This window comes from Diceros bicornis, chromosome 18 (assembly GCF_020826845.1).
Source record: "Diceros bicornis minor isolate mBicDic1 chromosome 18, mDicBic1.mat.cur, whole genome shotgun sequence".
In the NCBI taxonomy this organism is placed as follows: Eukaryota; Metazoa; Chordata; class Mammalia; order Perissodactyla; family Rhinocerotidae; genus Diceros; species Diceros bicornis.
In genome coordinates this window covers 11,499,386-11,517,421 of record NC_080757.1, presented here as the reverse complement: position 1 = coordinate 11,517,421, position 18,036 = coordinate 11,499,386, and the positions used below count along the sequence as shown (strand labels likewise).

General features: G+C 50.0%; 2 protein-coding genes across 4 annotated transcripts in view; one reads left to right on the top strand and one right to left on the bottom strand.

The window, feature by feature from the left end:
* The window catches only part of PELP1 (proline, glutamate and leucine rich protein 1), a 43,372-nt gene that overhangs the window by 584 nt on the left and 24,752 nt on the right, over positions 1-18,036 (top strand). The window lies entirely within an intron of this gene.
* Positions 6,339-15,322, bottom strand: ARRB2 (arrestin beta 2). 3 transcript variants are annotated; one of them, XM_058559929.1, is made up of 15 exons: positions 15,212-15,322; positions 11,944-11,974; positions 11,254-11,314; positions 11,099-11,143; positions 10,686-10,882; positions 10,335-10,394; positions 9,865-9,932; positions 9,608-9,743; positions 9,294-9,378; positions 8,920-8,992; positions 8,502-8,639; positions 7,530-7,613; positions 7,354-7,433; positions 7,186-7,240; positions 6,339-6,892 (listed from the first exon to the last, which is right to left on the bottom strand). In XM_058559929.1, the coding sequence occupies exons 1-15, from the start codon at positions 15,232-15,234 to the stop codon at positions 6,802-6,804; spliced, it is 1,227 nt and encodes a 408-aa protein (XP_058415912.1). In that variant the 5' UTR covers positions 15,235-15,322; the 3' UTR covers positions 6,339-6,801. The 3 variants fall into 3 exon arrangements, with proteins under 3 accessions (XP_058415912.1, XP_058415914.1, XP_058415913.1); XM_058559931.1 differs by lacking the exon at positions 15,212-15,322 and adding an exon at positions 14,903-15,198; XM_058559930.1 differs by lacking the exon at positions 8,502-8,639.

The window sequence follows — 18,036 nt, the reverse complement described above, 5'->3', positions numbered from 1 at the left end:
GCATGGTGCTGTGAAGGGGCCTAGCACATTTGAAGTACAGCAAGGGATTCAGTTTGACTGGAGTGTGGCAGTGTTGAGATGTGACGATGAGACTGGAGTGGGGAGCCAGATCAGGAAAAGGCTTGCAAGCTAAGTAATTTGGACTTTGTTGTGAAGGTATTTGGGAACCTTTGAAGGATTTTCAAGAAGTGCGTAACGACCAGATTTACCTTTTTGGAAAGATCAATCTTGACAGCTTATGGAAGGTTGAGAATGAAGCCAGTTTGCACAGGGTTAGCAAATGAATGGAGACTTTCAGTTAAACTTGAGGGATCTAGTATTTAACTTTACTTCTCTCCTAAATCCTAATAAGATAACAATAAGGAGATTTTATAAAAGGGTCAAAGAGAAAGAGAGAGGAGTTAATAGCAAACTTTAGATAGAAACTGGAAAACAGAAGGATAAGTGGTAACTGATTTAGCAGTGAAGTGGTAACTAAGCCAGCAGTGAAGAGAGCTTAGAAGCAACTTGATTACCCTTAAATTAGTGGCATCATGGACCTCTGGGGTGTAGGTGGTACTAAAATTAGGAGGATGATTTGAAATAGCTAGACCCCCAGATCTCCTCCTTTACACCATATATCTCGGCAGCTACTCACCCCCAACCCGTCAGATTACTGGAGCTTTCTTTGTTGGAGATGGAAAACAGAGTCTTTGGCATGGGGGGCACCTGGGCACAGTTGTATTGAAAACAGAGATTAAGTGAAAGTTTATTTACTGAGTGGTGGTTTCTAGAACTCTGGCAACCAGGCTTATACCTTCCAGGTTGGAGATTGGAAGACTCCTGTCTGGAGAATTTCATTAGTCAGAGAAAAGACCTAAGGGTATTAACATCAGGGGTTCTCCAACAAAGCAGTTAGCCAGATCACCCCATAGTGAAACTAAGAGTTGAAGTCCCAACTGTGTCTGTAGATCTTCTGGTCAACTTCTTACCATCTCACCCTTAAATATAAGCAGACATAAGGCAAAGGATTTCCAGATATTTGAAGAAACAGATTTTTAACATGAAAGGCAGAAATCAAAATAAACAGGAAAAAACAAAACAACACCTTAGACAATATGGAGTAAAACTTAAGGGAAAAAAAAAACTATTGACTCTTAGGTAAGAGATTCTATAGTAAAAGATTGAATCCAAGAATGCACACTTGAAAAATAAAACCGTGAGGGAAGGAATGAAAAATCTAGCAGAAGGGTTGAAAGAGAAATTGAGGAACTCTCCAGCAAGTAAAGCAAAAGAAAAGAGGTGGCGTATAGGAAAGGAAAGATGAGAAAATTAGAGAATCAGTCCAGGGGGCTTAAATTCTACAAGAAGACAAGAGAAAATGAAGAGGAAGGAACATCTTGCACTTCCAGATGAAGAGGGTCCATCAAGTGCCCAGCATCAAGGCACATCATGAAATATCAGAATGCTAGGCTCAAAGGAAATGGTCTTGCAAAAGCTTCCAGAGAGAGAAAAGACCACATGCTAAGGATCAGCAATCAGAATGGCACTGGGCCTCTTAATAGTAACACTCCACACTAGAAAGATGGTGGAGCAATGCCTTTGGTTTTGGGGAAAAGTGATTTCCAATCTAGAATTCTGTACTCCAGCTGTGCTAGGGTGAAGGCTAAAAATGCAATGATTCAACAGAATAGAACTTAATTTTTTCTCATGAAACAGTTCAGTGTGGGTAGTTCAGTGTGCTCCACAAATCATATATCGAGCAAGGCTAGCAGAGCACTTCTGCCCTCCTTTAGGGTCTTATACTCAAGAGTGTGGTCTATAGGCCAGCAGCATTGGCATTACCTAGAAGCTTGTTAGAAATGCAAAATCTCAGGCCCTACCCCAGACCCACTGAATCAGTATCTGTGTTTGAAGGTCCTGAGGTCATCTGTATGTACAGTAAAATTTGAGAAACACTGCTCTAGGGCATTGCTGTCTGCAATGTCAAAACCAAGCTGCTGCCATCCCTGGGTCACAGCTGGCAGGAAGGGGGGAGAGAAAATGTGGAGGAGGCACACCTGTCTCAGAGTTCTGGCTAGGAAGTGGCCCATATAATTTCTACTCACATTCCATTGATGAAGACTTAGTCAAGTGGTCTCACCTAACTCAGGGGTTCTGGGAAATCCAGTCCTTACTGAGGTGGCCAGCTGTAGTCCTAGCACCATGGAAGAATAGATTTGAGGGGATATCTGGAATCTCACAACAGCAAAACTATCAATAACGAAGATAGAATAAAGACATTTTGATATGTACAAGGTCTCAAATTTTTCTCCCAAGTACCCTTTCTCAGGAGGTTATTAGAGTTAGACCCAGAAGAAGAAGATCCAGGAACCAAGGCCTTCAACTTGCAAGAGAAGTGAACCAGGTACGCTTAGCTTAGGGTGAAGGGAGATCCAGGGTGACAGGCATGAAGAACATCCAGTTCAGAATGGAGCAGATTAGAAGGCTCCTGGAGAGATTTCTTCAAGGAGATGAAAGAGATGAACATCTGTTTTGTTTTGAATGCTTTTAGAGGATATATAGACTTTTGGAGGAGAGTGTAGGGCAGAATTAGTGATAAATTCAGAGAATAAGCAAATTCTTTAAATGACAGTTATTCAGGGAAAACAAAGTTGTACAAGAAGAGAAAGGTAATCAATATACTACATGACAGCTATGGATAACATTTGCATAAGCATAATATAAAAACAATATTGATCTAACCCCAGTGGATAGAATTCTATTGGGAGTATGGGAGGCAGGGGCAGGATGGAAAGTGTTCCACAGTGGGGCAGGGGGGTGAAAGGGAGCTCAATCTTGATCTTATATGGCGGGAAGCCAGTACATGACGCTTAAAACAAAAATCAAGAAGTAACAAAATGATCATGTTGTTTAGAGATATGGAGGTAAATACCAAAAGAAACATCTAAAGGAGGTGAAAGTAGTTGCCTCTGAGAAGGAAACTGGAGAAGGAAGGGGTCTACTCTTTATTGTAATATGCCTTGTAGTACTTATCTGACTCCTTAAACTATATACATATATAACCTTGAAAATAAAAATGAAAAGTGAGAGAGGAAATAGAGAGATACTTGACTGTGAAAGAGACCTAAAGTGGAGGAGTGTCTTTTCCTTGGTTTCTGTCTCTCCTTCCTTTCTCCCTCCTTTCTTCCCTCCCTCCCTTCCTTCCTTTAATGGAAGAGACTTGCGTGGATTTATTTACCATGGAGGAAGAACCAGTAGAGAGAGGCAGAGGTTGAAGAGGGTGGTGGTTTGATGAAGCAAGGTCTCAGAGGAGGTGGGAAGGGAGCAATCTGAGCACAAGTGGAGGGATTAACTTTGAACTGGAGAAGGCATCTTAACCTTGGTGTGTAGGAGAATTGGTGTAGAAGTCAATGTTTGTCTGTAGGAGGTGGGAAATCGAAATCATTCATCCCTCAGTCTAATCTCTGTGAAAAATGGGAGGAAAAGTCACTATGAGTGTGAGGAAGGTTTGGAAGATGAGTGAGTAGGATGGGAGCAGGAGAGGGAGGTGACCAGGGACAGGGAGAGGGACAAGGAGTCATCAGGTATTGAGGGCCCAGCTGAGGTTAGAGACCATAAGTTTGTAGTGGCCCCACATCCATACCCAGCACTTAAGATGTGTTCAGAAATATTTGTTGAATGAACAGATAAATATGGTGGTGTGTTTTTTCTCTGGCAGTGTTCAGCAGCCCCGGGTTGGAGTGGAGAAGGGTGGGGTGGTGGGTGGATAGAACCAAGGGTGGGGTTTGAGAGGAGGTATTGTGAAAGGAGAAGTTGAGGGTGCTAATGAGATAATGGTTGATATGATGATCTTGAAGTTGAGTTTGGAAAGAAAAGGAAGTTGTGAGAAATTTCTCCAACAGTGAGAAAAGAGAAAGGCCAAGAGCTTTGTGACAAAAAACGAGAAAGCCATAAAAAGGTGATTATAATTGACTAAATTAAAATAAAAAATTTATGAATTATTAAAAATACCAGAAGCAAAATATTTTGAAATTAGAAGTGATGGTTGTGTGACATTGTTAATGTACTAAATGCCACTGAATTGTTTACTTTAAAATAGTTAATTTTATGTTATACAAATTTTACCTCAGTTAACAAAAAAAAAACCTAGACACAAATTCAAAAGACAAATGACAAACTGGGAAAAATATATGACAAAGGGCTAATTTCTTTACTATATGAAGAGCTCTTAGACTACATTCAGAAAAAGAACATCAACCCAATAAATCGGGTCATCCTCACTCATAATCAAAGAAATGCAAATTAAAACTGGATAATACCATATTTTACCTGCTTGATTGGCAGGATCAAAAAGACACTCACCCTCATTGACCCAGCAGTTCTACTTTTAAGAATTTGTCCCACAGATACACTTTGTGTGTGCAAAAAGACATATTTTCAAGGATAATTATTATAATATTGTTTGAATTAGCAAAAGAATGGACATCCTTCATGTCCATCGGTAGGAAACATAAAAGCAAATGACATGTAGGCAATGGAAAGCTATGCAGCTCTTTAAAAGAGTGAGGTAGATTTATATGTATTGTTAAAGGAATGCTCTCCTAGCTACACTATTCAGGGAAAGAAGCAAGGGGTAGAAGAGTGTGCATATATGCTGCTATCTGAGGGAAGTATATTCATAGATGTGTGACTGAGCCTGAGGAATATCTTTGGAAGAATAATCAAGGAACTGGTGATGGTGGTTGCTTGTGGGAATGAGATTTGGGAGCTTGGGGATCAGGGGCAGGAGGGAGACTTCTTTTCACTATTTACTGTTTGGATTTTTTTAAAAAACCATGTGCATGTTGTACCTTCTTAAAAACATAAAAAGCTAAAAGAAAAAAGGCATTGTTTCTCAAAGTGTGTGCTAATTAAAAATCCAGATTCATGGATTCTTTCTGGGTCCTACTGAGTCAGAATCTGGGAAGGTAGAGCCTGGGACTCTGTGTCTTTTTCGTGCGTCCCAGAGGATTCTGATTCACCTGAAGAAGTTTGAGATCCATGGGCCAAGAGCTCAGAGATCAAGGAGCAGGTTCACGGGAGTCCGAGGGATGCTGCCGGTTCCTCCACGTGGTAAATACCGGGGTGTGCGGGGTAGGCAGCTGTTGTGATGGAGCAAGCAAGGTCATTGGCATTTTGGCAGCACTTAAAGCCTGTGGGTAAATAATGATTTAATTAGATGTCATGAGTGATAACATAGACTAAAGGCCTTGATGAGCTGCCGAATCTGCCTGCCCAGCCTCATCTGAAACTACTTTGCCCCTGGCTGTCTCTGTCCTAGTCCCTCTGGCCTCTTTCAGTCCCTGAAATGTGCTCTGTTCCTTCCTGCCTTCACACATGGTGTTGCCATTGCCCGGAATGCTCGAACTCTTCCTCTTCTTCCAGTTTTCTGCTCAAAGGTCGCTTCCTCCAGAGAAATCTTCCCCCAACACCAGCCTAGGTCAGAACTCCCTGTCAGGAGTCCTCATAGCTCCTGTACTTGTCCTCTGGAGCATAGATATTGCAATTAAATAATTAGGGAATGATGTAATGTTTGTTTTGGTCACTGCTATGTTCCTATACTGTGCCTGGCACAAAATAGGGACTGAAAATCAAAATTGATCAGGGAATGAATGAATGAGCCTTGAGAGAAAGGTTGGGCCACTGGAGTGGGAGGAGGGGTAGAGGTGAGGCATGTCAGTGGAGCGTTGCTACCTCCCTCCAACCCAGCCTGGGGCTTTGGCAAAGCCGCAGGGAGTCCCTGAGGGACGTCAGAGGACAGCACTGGGATGTAGCTTGTTAGACTTGCCACAGCAGCGTGACTCTGGCTGCCCAAAGCCTTGGCTTCTGTGTTAGGATCTAAGTACCAGGTTCCATGGAGATGTCGTGTAGCTTCTGTCTGGTTAGGCGTGTAGCTGTGGTCCCACCGAGCCCCAGGAACGCACTGCTAGAGCAACCATAGGAGTGGTGGAAACGAACACACTCGGTCACAACAGGTCACCATGTGGTCATGTGTGTCGGCTGCAGGAGGGAAGAGCCTGCCTTGCCCAGCTCCCAAGAGCATCTAGTCTGCAGAGAAGTGAGTTATTATTCCCCCTGTAAATGAATAAGTTTACTTTGCGGCTTTACCAAACTGTACCCTTGAGTTTGGACAGGCCAAATCAAAGTTTTGATGTTTACCTTGGACCCAGTCATTCAGTAAACATTTATCGACAGCCTGTAGGCCAGGTGCCATGCGGGTGCAGAGAAGAGACTGGGTCCTCACCCACAATCTAACAGCGTCATGGATGAGCATGCTGTAGCCTCCTTCAATGCTACAAAGAAAACACACACACTCATGCCTATTAAAAGGTTTATTTTCTTCTTTATGCTCAGAAACAAAGAAGTGGCCTTGCCCCCCAAAGGGTCTCATCTTGAAGGACTGGGAGCAGAGATAGTGACAGAAGGGGGTGTTGGTGTGAGGCTGAGTGTGGGAGTTCTTTCTCCCCTGTTTTTCTACTGTCACTCCTCTTTTCAGTGTCCCTCTCCAAAAAATTTAGGTGTGAACACAGCTTGCTGCCCATTGGGGGCTTGGGGAAGCATAGCTGTAGTAAAAAAATTAATGCCCACATTCAACAAGAGATGGGTCCAGTGTGTATCTAGGGGGGATGGGGAGAGGGAGGGAGGGAAAGGGATGGTTGAGGAAGCCGCTAGATGGAGGGGAAGGGAAGTGAGGCTGGGCCCCCCCCAATGACAGTGGGGATCTTGTTCCTGCCCCTACCTCTCCCAGCACCATCCACTCCCTTCTTTCAGCCCCCCTTCCTAGCAGAACTGGTCGTCGTCCTCATCCTTCATCCCCTTCAGCCGAAGCCGGGCAAAGTCCTCAAACACGATGTCATCGTCTGTGGCATAGCTTGGTGGTGGAAAGGAGGGGATGAGGCGAGGGCTTTGGACCCTCCTCTCAACCTCCCACTCCCCTTCTAGAGACCGAGGTGTCAGAGCAGCAACGGGACTGCAGGTAATTGCAAGAAGGGACAAAGAAGGGGCGCTAACAGGCAGCTCTCAAGGCTAAGTCATCCCGATTTGATGCTTCAACCATCCCACCCCCAGGAGAAAAAAATAGGGGGTAGAGGGTAGATTTGAATGTTATAGGAATCTTTGGCCAAAGAGGGTCAAAGGTAGGAAGGCAGAGGATGAGTCTCTTACTTAGTATCAAATTCAATGAGGTTGGTGTCCACAGGGGCATCTGTTTCAGGAGCAGCTGAGGGGAGAAGGAGAGGGGGTGGGTGGGTGGGTGCTGGAAGGACCAGCTTTTCTCCACTGGCCTTGCTTCAGGCCCTCCCTTCGGGGACTTAGGGTGGATGACATGCTCACCTGACTGGGGTCTGGGAAGGGTGATGTGGTCATGGGGCTTGGGGTGCATAAGAACAAAAGGCAGCTCCACGGAGACATCCCTGGGGAGGGAGAGAGGCGGCATGAAGAGACAGCGACAACGCAGAGCCAGAGGAAACCACTGCCACCCCCCACCCAAGCTCCCCTACTGCACTCACCCGCCGCGAGACACCACCAGCTTCACCTTGACCCTGTAGGACACCAGGATTCCCAGCACCTCCTTGTTGGCACCCTCCTTCACGCTGCAATTGGGGGGAGGAGTTGGCCCAGGGCCCATCACCCTGCATCGCAGCCCACCCGTGGGGCTCCCATCAGGACTCGCTCCAGCCCCCAGGGCTCCAGCAGCATAGGCTGTGCTGTTATCATGGTAAGGTGCCTCATGGCATTCTTCTGTCCAAACCCTCCCGTGGCTTCTCACCTCTCTCACAGTAAAAGCTGAAGTGCGTGTGACCTAACAGCCCTGCAGTGTCTTGCTCTCCCTTAGCCCTCTGACCCCACCTCCTACTCCTCTCCTTATAGTTCACTCTCATCATGCTGGCCTCCAGGCCTGCAGTGTGTGCTCGTGCAGCATGTACCCTGTACAAAGGCGCCAGTGGGGCTGAAATCCAGCCCTTACTTTGTGAAGTTGTGGACCTCCGGGGCTGCTGCTGCTGCTCTAAGGCACAGTGGCCCTGTAGCGGCCAGCAGTGGCTCTGAGGCTCTTCCTCAAATGCACCGGGCCCGGTCCACCTTTGAGTGTTTGTGCTTGCAGTTCTCTCTGCCTGGAACACTCTCCCTGCATGTCCACACCGCCTACTTCCATTGGGCTCTTACTCAAAATTCCCCTCTGGATTATGCCTTCCCTAGCCACCTTATTTAGAGTTAACATACCCTGCTACTCTCTTAACTTTGTATCTCCCTCCTCTGCCTTGCTTTTTCTCCTTGACACTTGTCACGAAACATGCTATATATTTTACCATTTATCTGATTTGTCTGTCCTCCCTCCCCTAGAATGTAAGAGATTTTTTGGTCTCTTCTCTTCACTGATAGAGCCTTGGCATCTAGGACAGAGGCTGGCACACAGCTGGCACTGAACACCTGTCTCCTGGGCTGCAGGAGACCACCCCCCCCATATCCAGCCCCTCCCTCACATGGTGCTGGAAGCCAGGTTAGTGTCCTCGTGCTTGAGCTTCCCATCCAGGGCAAGACCGCGCTTCTCCCGGTTGTCGCTGAGCAGCGGGGTTATGGTGTACACCTTACAGAACGTGGAGCTGGGAGATACCTGGTCACTGGGGGTGGGGACAAGAGAGCAAGGCTCTTGGAGGGCCAGGCTGGGCGAGGGGGCTTATCTTCCCCACCATTAGCCCCTTCTCTCTTCGGGCATGGGTCACAGGGAGTAGGTTTTGCCTCAACGTGCTTATGAAAATTCACAGCTCAGAGCCACCCGACTGTGGAGGGAACGCCCTTGTAAGTGGAGATAGTTCGGGAAGAATTCCGCCCCCACCTCACATTCTCTAGGGCCTACTCTTTTCCCCAGAGGCTGGGACCCAGGGCCATTCTGATACTCACTCTTGTTCGACCTGAGCCACAGGACACTTGTACTGGGCGGTGCTGAAGAGGCAGATGTCGGCATACTGTCTCACTGTGGGGGCGGGGTGGGGTCGAGCAGCTCTGTATGGAGCACAGACTACCGCCCCACTGCAGACCACATGGCAAAGGCTCCAGGCCCCAGCCTAGCACCACCCCCACCCCGTGACACTTACCCCTCCCCATAGTGGTAAACACCACAGGGCGGGACTGTATCTCATCCTGGGACAGCCTAAATTCTTTGAGCCCTGGGGGGTCTCCCACACTTCGGTATGTCCTTGGGCTGAGATCTCGCCAGAAGCCACATGTGCAGCAACTCCCTCCCCCAAGACCTCCTTCCAACCCCCACCTCCTACCAGAGACTTTGATCTTCTTGACAGTCTTGGTGGAGTTGTTGGTGACGTGGACATTGACATTAAGGGGCTCCCCGTGGTAGTACAGCTTTTGAGGGGAGGGGCGTCAAATTAATTGGATCTGTTTTCACTGGTCCCGTTATTAGTATTGACACACACACTGCTTGGCTTCCTCCCTCTAAACCCAAGCCCAGAGCAACTCTCCACACCCAGCTAAGGCAGCCTCCTTTAAAAACGCCATCCTGACATGTGGCTTCCCCCCTCCCACCAGGGTCTGGCCTGCACTATAGCACCTGCATCACCCTCTTGCACCCCACCTCCTTGTCCAGGGAAGCCTCAAGGTGCAGGGACCGGTCAGACATGAGGAAGTGGCGTGTGGTTTCAGCTGAAGGCTGGGGGCCGGGTTTCTCTGGGGCAAACTGCACCTTTCGGATCACCAGACGCACAGAGTTCCTGGGGGTGGAAGGGGTCAGTCCTCAGACACCCAAACACCTGCCCCCACCTCCCACAGGGGCCTGCGGCTCCTTGGGGCAGGGAGGGAATGATCAAACCATAGGGAGGTTGCGTCCCTCACCTTTTGTGGCTTTTCTCTTCTGATGATTTGGCACAGAAGGCTCGAATCTCAAAGTCTACCCCACAGGCCTCGGGAGGGGGAGAAAAGGTCATATCTTACACAAGGCCCTTGCCGCCGCCACCACTCCCTTCCTTCCCTCTTCCCTGGTCTTGGGCAAGGACTCTCGCCCCCTCATGGTCTGAGGAGTGTAGGGCCTGAGTCCTCCTCTGCCTCCCTGAGGCCTAGCACCTGGTATAAGCTCGGTCCGGGCTGTGCAAGGTGAGCCCCTATACCCAGGTACATGCAGGTTGGGAGCAGGAGTGTCCCATGTGAGCAGTGACCATCCTATACACAGCCCACTTCCACTGGGGACATTTCCTACCCTTGGTTACCCTGGCTTCTCCTTGACAGCCCAACCCCCTCAGATGCACCCCAGGCTCCTGCTGGACCCTGTTCTGCCCCATGAGCTCTCAGAGCCATTCCTCCCATACCTTCCCTGTGTCCTCTGGGCCTGGCTGCAGTGTGACAGAGCAGGGCAGATTCTGGGGTATCTGTGGCAGAGGAAAGGAGAGGCTTCAGTTTCTCCAGAAAGCCCCCAAATCTTCCTCCCAATCTCAATTTAAGAGGCTGGGGAAGGACTCCTGGGGATGAGAAAGGAAGAAGGAAGGGGCCCCAGGGAGGAGGCAGAGAGGCAAGGGCTTCCTGAATGCAGGGTGACCCTGAAGGAGGTGGGTCTAGGGCCCCTCTTTACTGTGTCTTCCAGATCTGCCCATAATAGGTGCCTCACCCCCCAAACACAGTCCCAGACCCCTTGCCCTGCAGACGGTGGGGGGCATCCTCACTGTGAAAAAAAAGGGGTGGGCATGCTGGCCCAGCTTCCTCAGCAGCCGGTCCTGCAGGCGGGTGGGGGGCCGGGGCGGGTTGGGCACTGGGGGGAAGGCCTGGTAGGTGGCGATGAACAGGTCTTTGCGGAAGGACAAGCCCAGCACATCCAGGTCCTCGCGGCCATAGCGGAAGGCGCAGGTGAGGGTCACAAACACTGGCAAGGGAGTGCAAGGTGAGGTGGTCAGGAGCCCCTCTTCCTCGGTCCCCCCAGTACCTAGCAGTGGTTGCCCCTCCTCAGCAGCATGAATCCTGCCTGAATCCTACGCCTGGCTTCCGCCTCAGCCCTCCGTCTCTCTGGGGCCCCTCTCAACGCCAGTTCCCTTCCCCACCTCCCTGTCTTCCCTTGGGCCTCTGGACTTGGGGCCAGTACCTTTTCGGTCCTTCAAGTAATCAGGGTCCACGAGCACCACGCCATCTGGAAGGGGACACATGAGCTCATTTCCTGTCAGGGCCTCTCCTCCATTCCTGGGCCCAGGAACTTCTTCCCCTCTTCGGGGATGTGACGCCACTTTCTGGGGCACTTACCTACAGGATCCACTTTGTCCAGGTGATCTACAAAGTCCCGCTTGCCCAAGTATACGGTGAGCTGAGGATGGAGAGGGTAACGGGAGATTGGGTAGGAGGGTGGCAGGGCATCAGAGCCCTCAAATGTGGCTGCCCTGCCCCTGGTCTTCCCAGGCTGGGGTATCTGGAAGGAGTTTCTCCTGGTTTTCTCCCAGTAGGGTTGGAAGGGGAGGATGGTGGGGGTTTTTAGCCACTTTGAGGCTTTTTAGCTGCTCCCTAAAATCTTTTCACACCTCTGCCCACCACTCAAGTGTGTGAGTTCTCAGGGAGAACCCAGCCCTAGGCAGCCAGTTAGAGAGCAGGCTGTCAGCCTCACTCATTCCCCTCAAGGGGCTCTGGGATAAACAGGCCATAGCCTGGGGGGCTGTTAACTGTTCCCAGGCACCCTGGGCGGCTCCTAAGAGGGCTCCAGGCATGGGCTTCTGGCTCCTCCCTGTTGGTCTTGCTTAGGGACCCAGGCCTGTCCCCACCCAGCGCTGTAGCTGGCTCAGGCGGAGCAGCCTTTGTGGCAAGGGGCTTCAGGAGGGGAGGAAGTCGGCTCTGAGCTGTCACAGGAAGTGGGGAGCTAGGGGTTGGGGATCGTCTAGGGGCAGGCTAGGCCTTGTAAGGGCCCAGGGAGGGTTGGGAGGAGGAGTACTGTGGGAGACTCACCTTGCAGTTAGGGCTCGACTTCTTGAAGACCCTAACAAAACAGAAAGGGAAACCCCACTGCCTCCCTCAGACTCAGCAGGGACCCCCACGCCAGGACCTTCTCCCTCCCCAGCCTGAGAAACAGAGCTCACCCAGGATTCCTGCCTGGAGGCTTTGGGGCTTTGCCCAGCCCTAGCCCCTCCCACTTCTTCCTGAAGGAAAGGCAACCACAGGTCCTTAATATTTCCAACATGGCAGCCCCTCCAAGCTGGGTGCCATGGCAACCCCTCCCTGGTCCACCCTCACTAGTTCCTCTCCTCCCATGGCAATGGCCACTGGTTGCCACAGGAACCACCCAGGCTTTTCCCAAAGGACCTCCCCCAGGGGAACCTGAACGGCAGGTCGCAGCAATGTCTGTGTAAGACCTAACCCTCTTTCCATCTTCTCTGGTCTCCAGCTCCAATGACAGCTGGAGTACTTGGAAGAGCAATGGCCCTGGCCTTTGCCTCTCAAGTGCTCTACTGTAGGCACTACCTAAGTGTGACCCTACTCCATTAACCTCCAACTGTCCGCATCTCTGATCTCAGCAGCTTAAAAGCCTATTTGTCTTTCAAGGCCCAGCTCAGATATCACCTCCTTTAGAAAGCAGATCCAACCCAGACCCTAGTCACTCCTTTTTTTGGGCTTCTGTCACACCTTGTTTATGTTTTACTTGTGGTGTGATAGCAAACAAGGGCAGTTAGCTGTGTATCATCTGTCTCACTAGACAGACTGTGAGCATCAGAGGCCTTATTCACTTAGGCATCCCCAGCACCATGCCAGCCATATGACAAAGATGATGCTGGCTAACATTTATTGGGTGAATACTCCATGCTCAGCACTGTTTGAAGTGTTTCACCTAATTTAATACTCCTAATGACCCAATGATGGAGGTCCTAATATTCCTATTTTACAGTTGAAGAAACTAAGGTACAGGAGAGGTCAAGTATTTTGCCTAAGGTAACAGTGTAAATGGTGGAATTCACATACAAACAGAGGCAGTCTGGCTCCAAGTCCATGCATTCATCGCTAAACCACTATACAGTTGTCCCTTGGCATCTGCAGGGGATTGGTTCCAGGACCCCTGGGGATACCAAAATCCGCATATGCTCAAGTCCCTTATATAAAATGGGGTAGTATTTGCATATAACCTATGCACATCCTCTCGTATACTTTAAATCATCTCTAGATTACTTATAATACCTAATAGAATGTAAATAGCATTTATATTGTATTGTTTAGCCAATAAGAAAAAAAGTCTGTACATGTTCAGTACAGACACGACCATTGTAGGCCTTTAGATCCGCGGTTGGTTGAATCTGCGGACATGGAGCCCGCAGGTACAGACGGCTGACTACACTACTCTGCCTCTGTAATTGGCATCAGGTTTGTTGAATTGAAGGGGATTTGCTTCCCAGTTGCTGAAACAATTTAAGCATGGACTCCATTCATTGCTGGGATGGTAGTGAAGTGTCTAGCTACTCCAATGCTCTGGCCACTTGTGGGCTTGTTCTTTGCTGCACCACCTTACAATCCACTCCCAATCCACTCTGGCTCGGCAGTGATCTGATCCCTGGGAAGGGTCCCCAGATAGTAGAAACTGAAATCCTGCCAACTGGTCCATCCCTTCTCCAATCCCACCAGCCGTTTCTGCTATAAAAACTTCACTTGCCCCTTCTTCCCAGAAGCTATCCAAAGGCCATAAGGCAAAGGGTATGGAGGTCCTCAGGTATTCCCATTCAATAAAGGAGAGCAAACGTTGATATGGTGGCAGCTGGAATAAGCACCCCCCTCTTGTCCCAACTTGGGGGCTGGTTGCTATGGCATCATCCAGCTCTCTTCCCTCTTTGCTTCTGGTTTTCCTCTTTGTCCCAGTGTTTCTTCCTATTAGGAGCCCTGGCAGAGGGCTGCAACAGCTACAGTCAGTTGGCCAACCGGAGTGTGGCTTTGGAATAATTGCCTTGGAGCAGCTGCAGGGCACCTGCCCTTTGGATCCTAACCCAGCCAACCTCCTGCCAGGCTGAGGGTGGGGGAGCAGCATGTGTATACTGAGGAGGCAGAGTGTGGGGGTGACCAGGGAGATGCCCAATGAGCGGGGGCAGCAGAAGCAGTGCCCCCTCACACTTCCTGCTATTCTCTCCGTTTCCTGTGGCCCAGAATTTGATGGGGATGTGGGGAATTGTGCCAAGTCAGCAGTCCCCCTCTGGTCCATCCGTCCTCCTCCCTGAACCACATAACGGAAATCGGGGCCCTCCCTCAAGTTAGCGACTTCCCCTTTCTCTGGGGTGTTTAATCTCTAATACAGGACACTAATCTTCCTTCTGATCATCTCTTTCCAATACTAGTCGACTTGGTGCTTAGAAGCCTGAGTTCTCCTACTCTATGGGGGTGCTGATATGATAGTGTTTTGTAGAACGAGTGACAGCTTAGGACCAGGCCTCCATTCCTGATGCCCTCTGGATAGAGGCATACAACCCCAATCTTTTCCTCTTTTGCTCCTGCTCCCCAGGGACTCAGGCATTCACCCACTGGCCCCTTAGGGGTGTTGGGTCACAACAGGAAGTGGATTTTGCTAGAGACCAAAAAAGAGAACTCGAGCTGTCAGTGGAAGGAAAGAGCCTCGATTGCACAGAAAACATCCGGGGAGTGGATGGCGTGCCCAGGGCAGATACTGCCTCCCCTCACCCCCGGGAAGAGGGGTAAGGCCCAGAATCGGGGAGGGTCGCCGTGCACTCTGCTCCCTAAGATGAAGCTGTTGTTCCTAGCAACCCAGGGGAAGGCAGAAGTTTGGAAGCGGGGCCGGCCCTCGGGACGGTGGGGGCAGCCCAACTGCCTGTGGGGTATTGGACAGGAGGCTTTTCAGTGGCTCGGCACGAGTCTAGGGGGGAATCCCCCTCCCGGCATCCAGCTTGCCCATACCCGACCCCTTGGGACCGGCCACCTGCTCCTCCTTCCTCCGCCTCTGCATCGCAGCCTGCACCGGAGAACCCAGTCCTCCGGCCCCCACATCCCTGCGAGAACTCAGATGCCGGCTTCCTGATCCCCTCAGCCCTCGCTTTCTGCAGGGGCCCTAGCATGCATCCCCCTCATTATCCTCGAGGACCTAGGCGTGCGGCCCCGGATGGCTGCTCCCTAGGGACCCAGGCGTCCGGCTCCCGGATTCTCTCCCCGGTGTCCTTGTCTGGGGACCGTTCCAGCACCCGCCCCGAGCCGCCGCCCACGTCCCGCCGCGTGGCCCCACCTGCCTTACCTGGTCCCTGGTTTCTCCCCCATGGTGCACGCGCCTGCCGCCCGCCCAGTTCGCGGCTCGCTTGCAGCCTCCTAGCCCGCTGCCAGGTCCCTGCTCCTCCCCGCGCCACTGCGCACGCGCGCCCTCCGATCTTTCTCCTCTCCCCCTCCCCTCCCGCCCCCCCTCGGATCCTGGGGAACAGGGGCCTGATGCGTCAGCCCGGATCGCGCGCGCCGCGGCGCTGCCCGCCCTCTTCTCACAGACACCGGCGGCGATTGGCTCCGCCCCCGCCCCCTCTGCGCTCTATCTCCACCCTTCCCGAGGGATCTCTCCCCGGCCAGCGCTGTGTCTACTCCCTGCTCTTCCCGCCCATCTCTCCGTCCCTCCGCACCCCATTAGAAACTGCTTGGGCTCCCTTAAACGAAGCCTCCCGCCTGCCAGAAGATTACAGCCCTCTGATTGGCTCCCTGCATCCAGGGCCCTGCAGGGGTTCCCTCCCCTTTGTTTGCTTTCTCTGTGGCGGTGGAGGCGGTGCAATGAGCTCAAGCACAGTCGGGGAAGGAGAATGAGGGGATACACACGTGGGTGAGCGGTTCTAGTTGCGTGGTGCTTGCCTTAGTGCTCGCCGCTCACCCGCTCATCCCAGAGCTTGCAGCCTTCTTGGGATCGCCCTCCCACTTCTTTATTGTGGTGTGTCAGCTCCCCCTGGTGTCTATTTTTGATCTTCGCAGGGTTACTTTTCTAATTTCTCTAACTACCCATCTCCATCCACTCATTCCAACTAATACCCATCCATCCACCCATCCCTCCCTCCCTCCCTCCCCATCTATCCACCCACCCACCCACCCAGCCATCCCTCCCTCCCTCCCCATCCATCCATCCATCCATGCCTATTTTGTGCCAGTCACTGTGGTAGGCGATGGGGACACAGACATTAATTAACATGGCTCCAGCCTTCGTAGTATAGGTGAGGACACACATGAACTGGTATTATGATCCCAGGAATGCTATAATGGAGGTATGACTCAGAAGACAAAGCAACTACCAGCATTTGACTGGAGCGGGGGTGGAGAGAGTGCAGGCTGTACAGAGGAGGAGACATTTGAGGACAATCTTTCTGAATAGTGGGCAGAAGTTGAGAAAGGGTATTCCAAAGAGAGAGAAAGGCCAGGCACATCCTGTTCTGAAGTGCTTGTGGGGTTAGATGGCAGGAGAGAGAAGGCTGAGGAGACTGGAACAGAGTCAAAACAAAGATTTTGTATAGCAGGTGAAGGAATGAGACTGGGGCCCTGCCCTGGAGGAGGACACATGGATCCAGTAGTGGTTTTTTAAGCAAAGAAGTGGCATGATGAGATTTCTCTTTTAGGAAGATAGTTCTGGGCAATGTGGAGGGTGGAGGGAGTGGGGCAAGGCTGCTGTAGACTGAAACCAGTCAAGGGGAAATGATGAACGATAGAGTGGGAGGGAGAAGAGGCTGAAGAGTCATTTCTAGGGCAAAATTGACTGGACTTGGGGAGGGTGATGGATGATGGACATTTCTGGACTTAAGGAGCTAAAATATTTTTTCTTCTTCCATCTCATTTCCCATACTCCCCATCTTTCCCAAATGAACTAACTTCACACTTCTCCCTCCACTTTTCTATGCACACAAGACAGTTTCTGAGATCATCTTTAAGGTTCAAACACACACCTTGTCCACCAGCTGCCACCTCCCTACCCCTCAGTTCTATCACCACCTTCTAAGCTCACTCTTCACCCCTCTCAAGTTTTAGATTCTTTTCGACTCGTGAATCACTTTTGTCAAAGGGTCAGGATCAGAAGGTAATGAGATGTGTATTGCTACATATCTAAACTGCTTTTGGAACTGAAAGATAAGTGGTCTGTGTGGCATGAAAACAACTGTATTAAAAGATACTAATATAAAGACAACTTTAGAAAGATAGTAAAGGAGGCCAGAAAGAAGGAAAGATATACACCATATTCTAGGTGGGAAAAACCATCATTATAAAGACGTCATTTCTCTGCAAATTGTCTATAAATTTAACGCCATATAAAATAATAACAAGGGGCCGGCCCCATGGCTTAGCTGTTAAGAGCGCGCGCTCCGCTGCTGGCAGCCCCGGTTCGGATTCTGGGCATGCACTGATGCACCGCTTCTCCGGCCATGCTGAGGCCGCGTCCCACATACAGCAACTAGAAGGATGTACAACTATGACATACAACTATCTACTGGGGCTTTGGGGAGAAAAAAGGAGGAGGATTCGCAATAGATGTTAGCTCAGAGCCTGTCTTCCTCAGCAAAAAGAGGAGGATTAGCATGGATGTTAGCTCAGGGCTGATCTTCCTCACAATAAATAAATAAATAAAATAAAATAAAATAAAATAACAACGAGACTTTTTTGGGAGGAACTTGATTCTAAACATAATCAGAAGAATCAACTTTCAAGTATAGCCAGGAAATTTTTGAAAAATAAGAGTATAGCACGCATTTGTCTTACCAGATAAGATAATTTATGTTACAGTAATTAAAATTGTGTTATTGGTGCAATAATACTAAACAGAGCAATGAAACAGAATAGAGTCCAGATACAGATCCACGTGGTAGCATTTCGAGTCAATAGAGAAATAATGGCAGATTCACTAAATAGGGTTGGGACAATCAGCTATGTTTGGGGAAAAAAAAAAGTTATACCTCTATGTCATACCTTAAACAAAATAAATTCCAGATGGGTTAAAGATCTAAATGCACAGAGTAAAACTATGCAAGTATTAGGAGAAAATACAGGAGAATATTTTTATACTCTGGGAGGTTAGGAAAAGCCTCGGAGTATATCAAACCCCAGGGC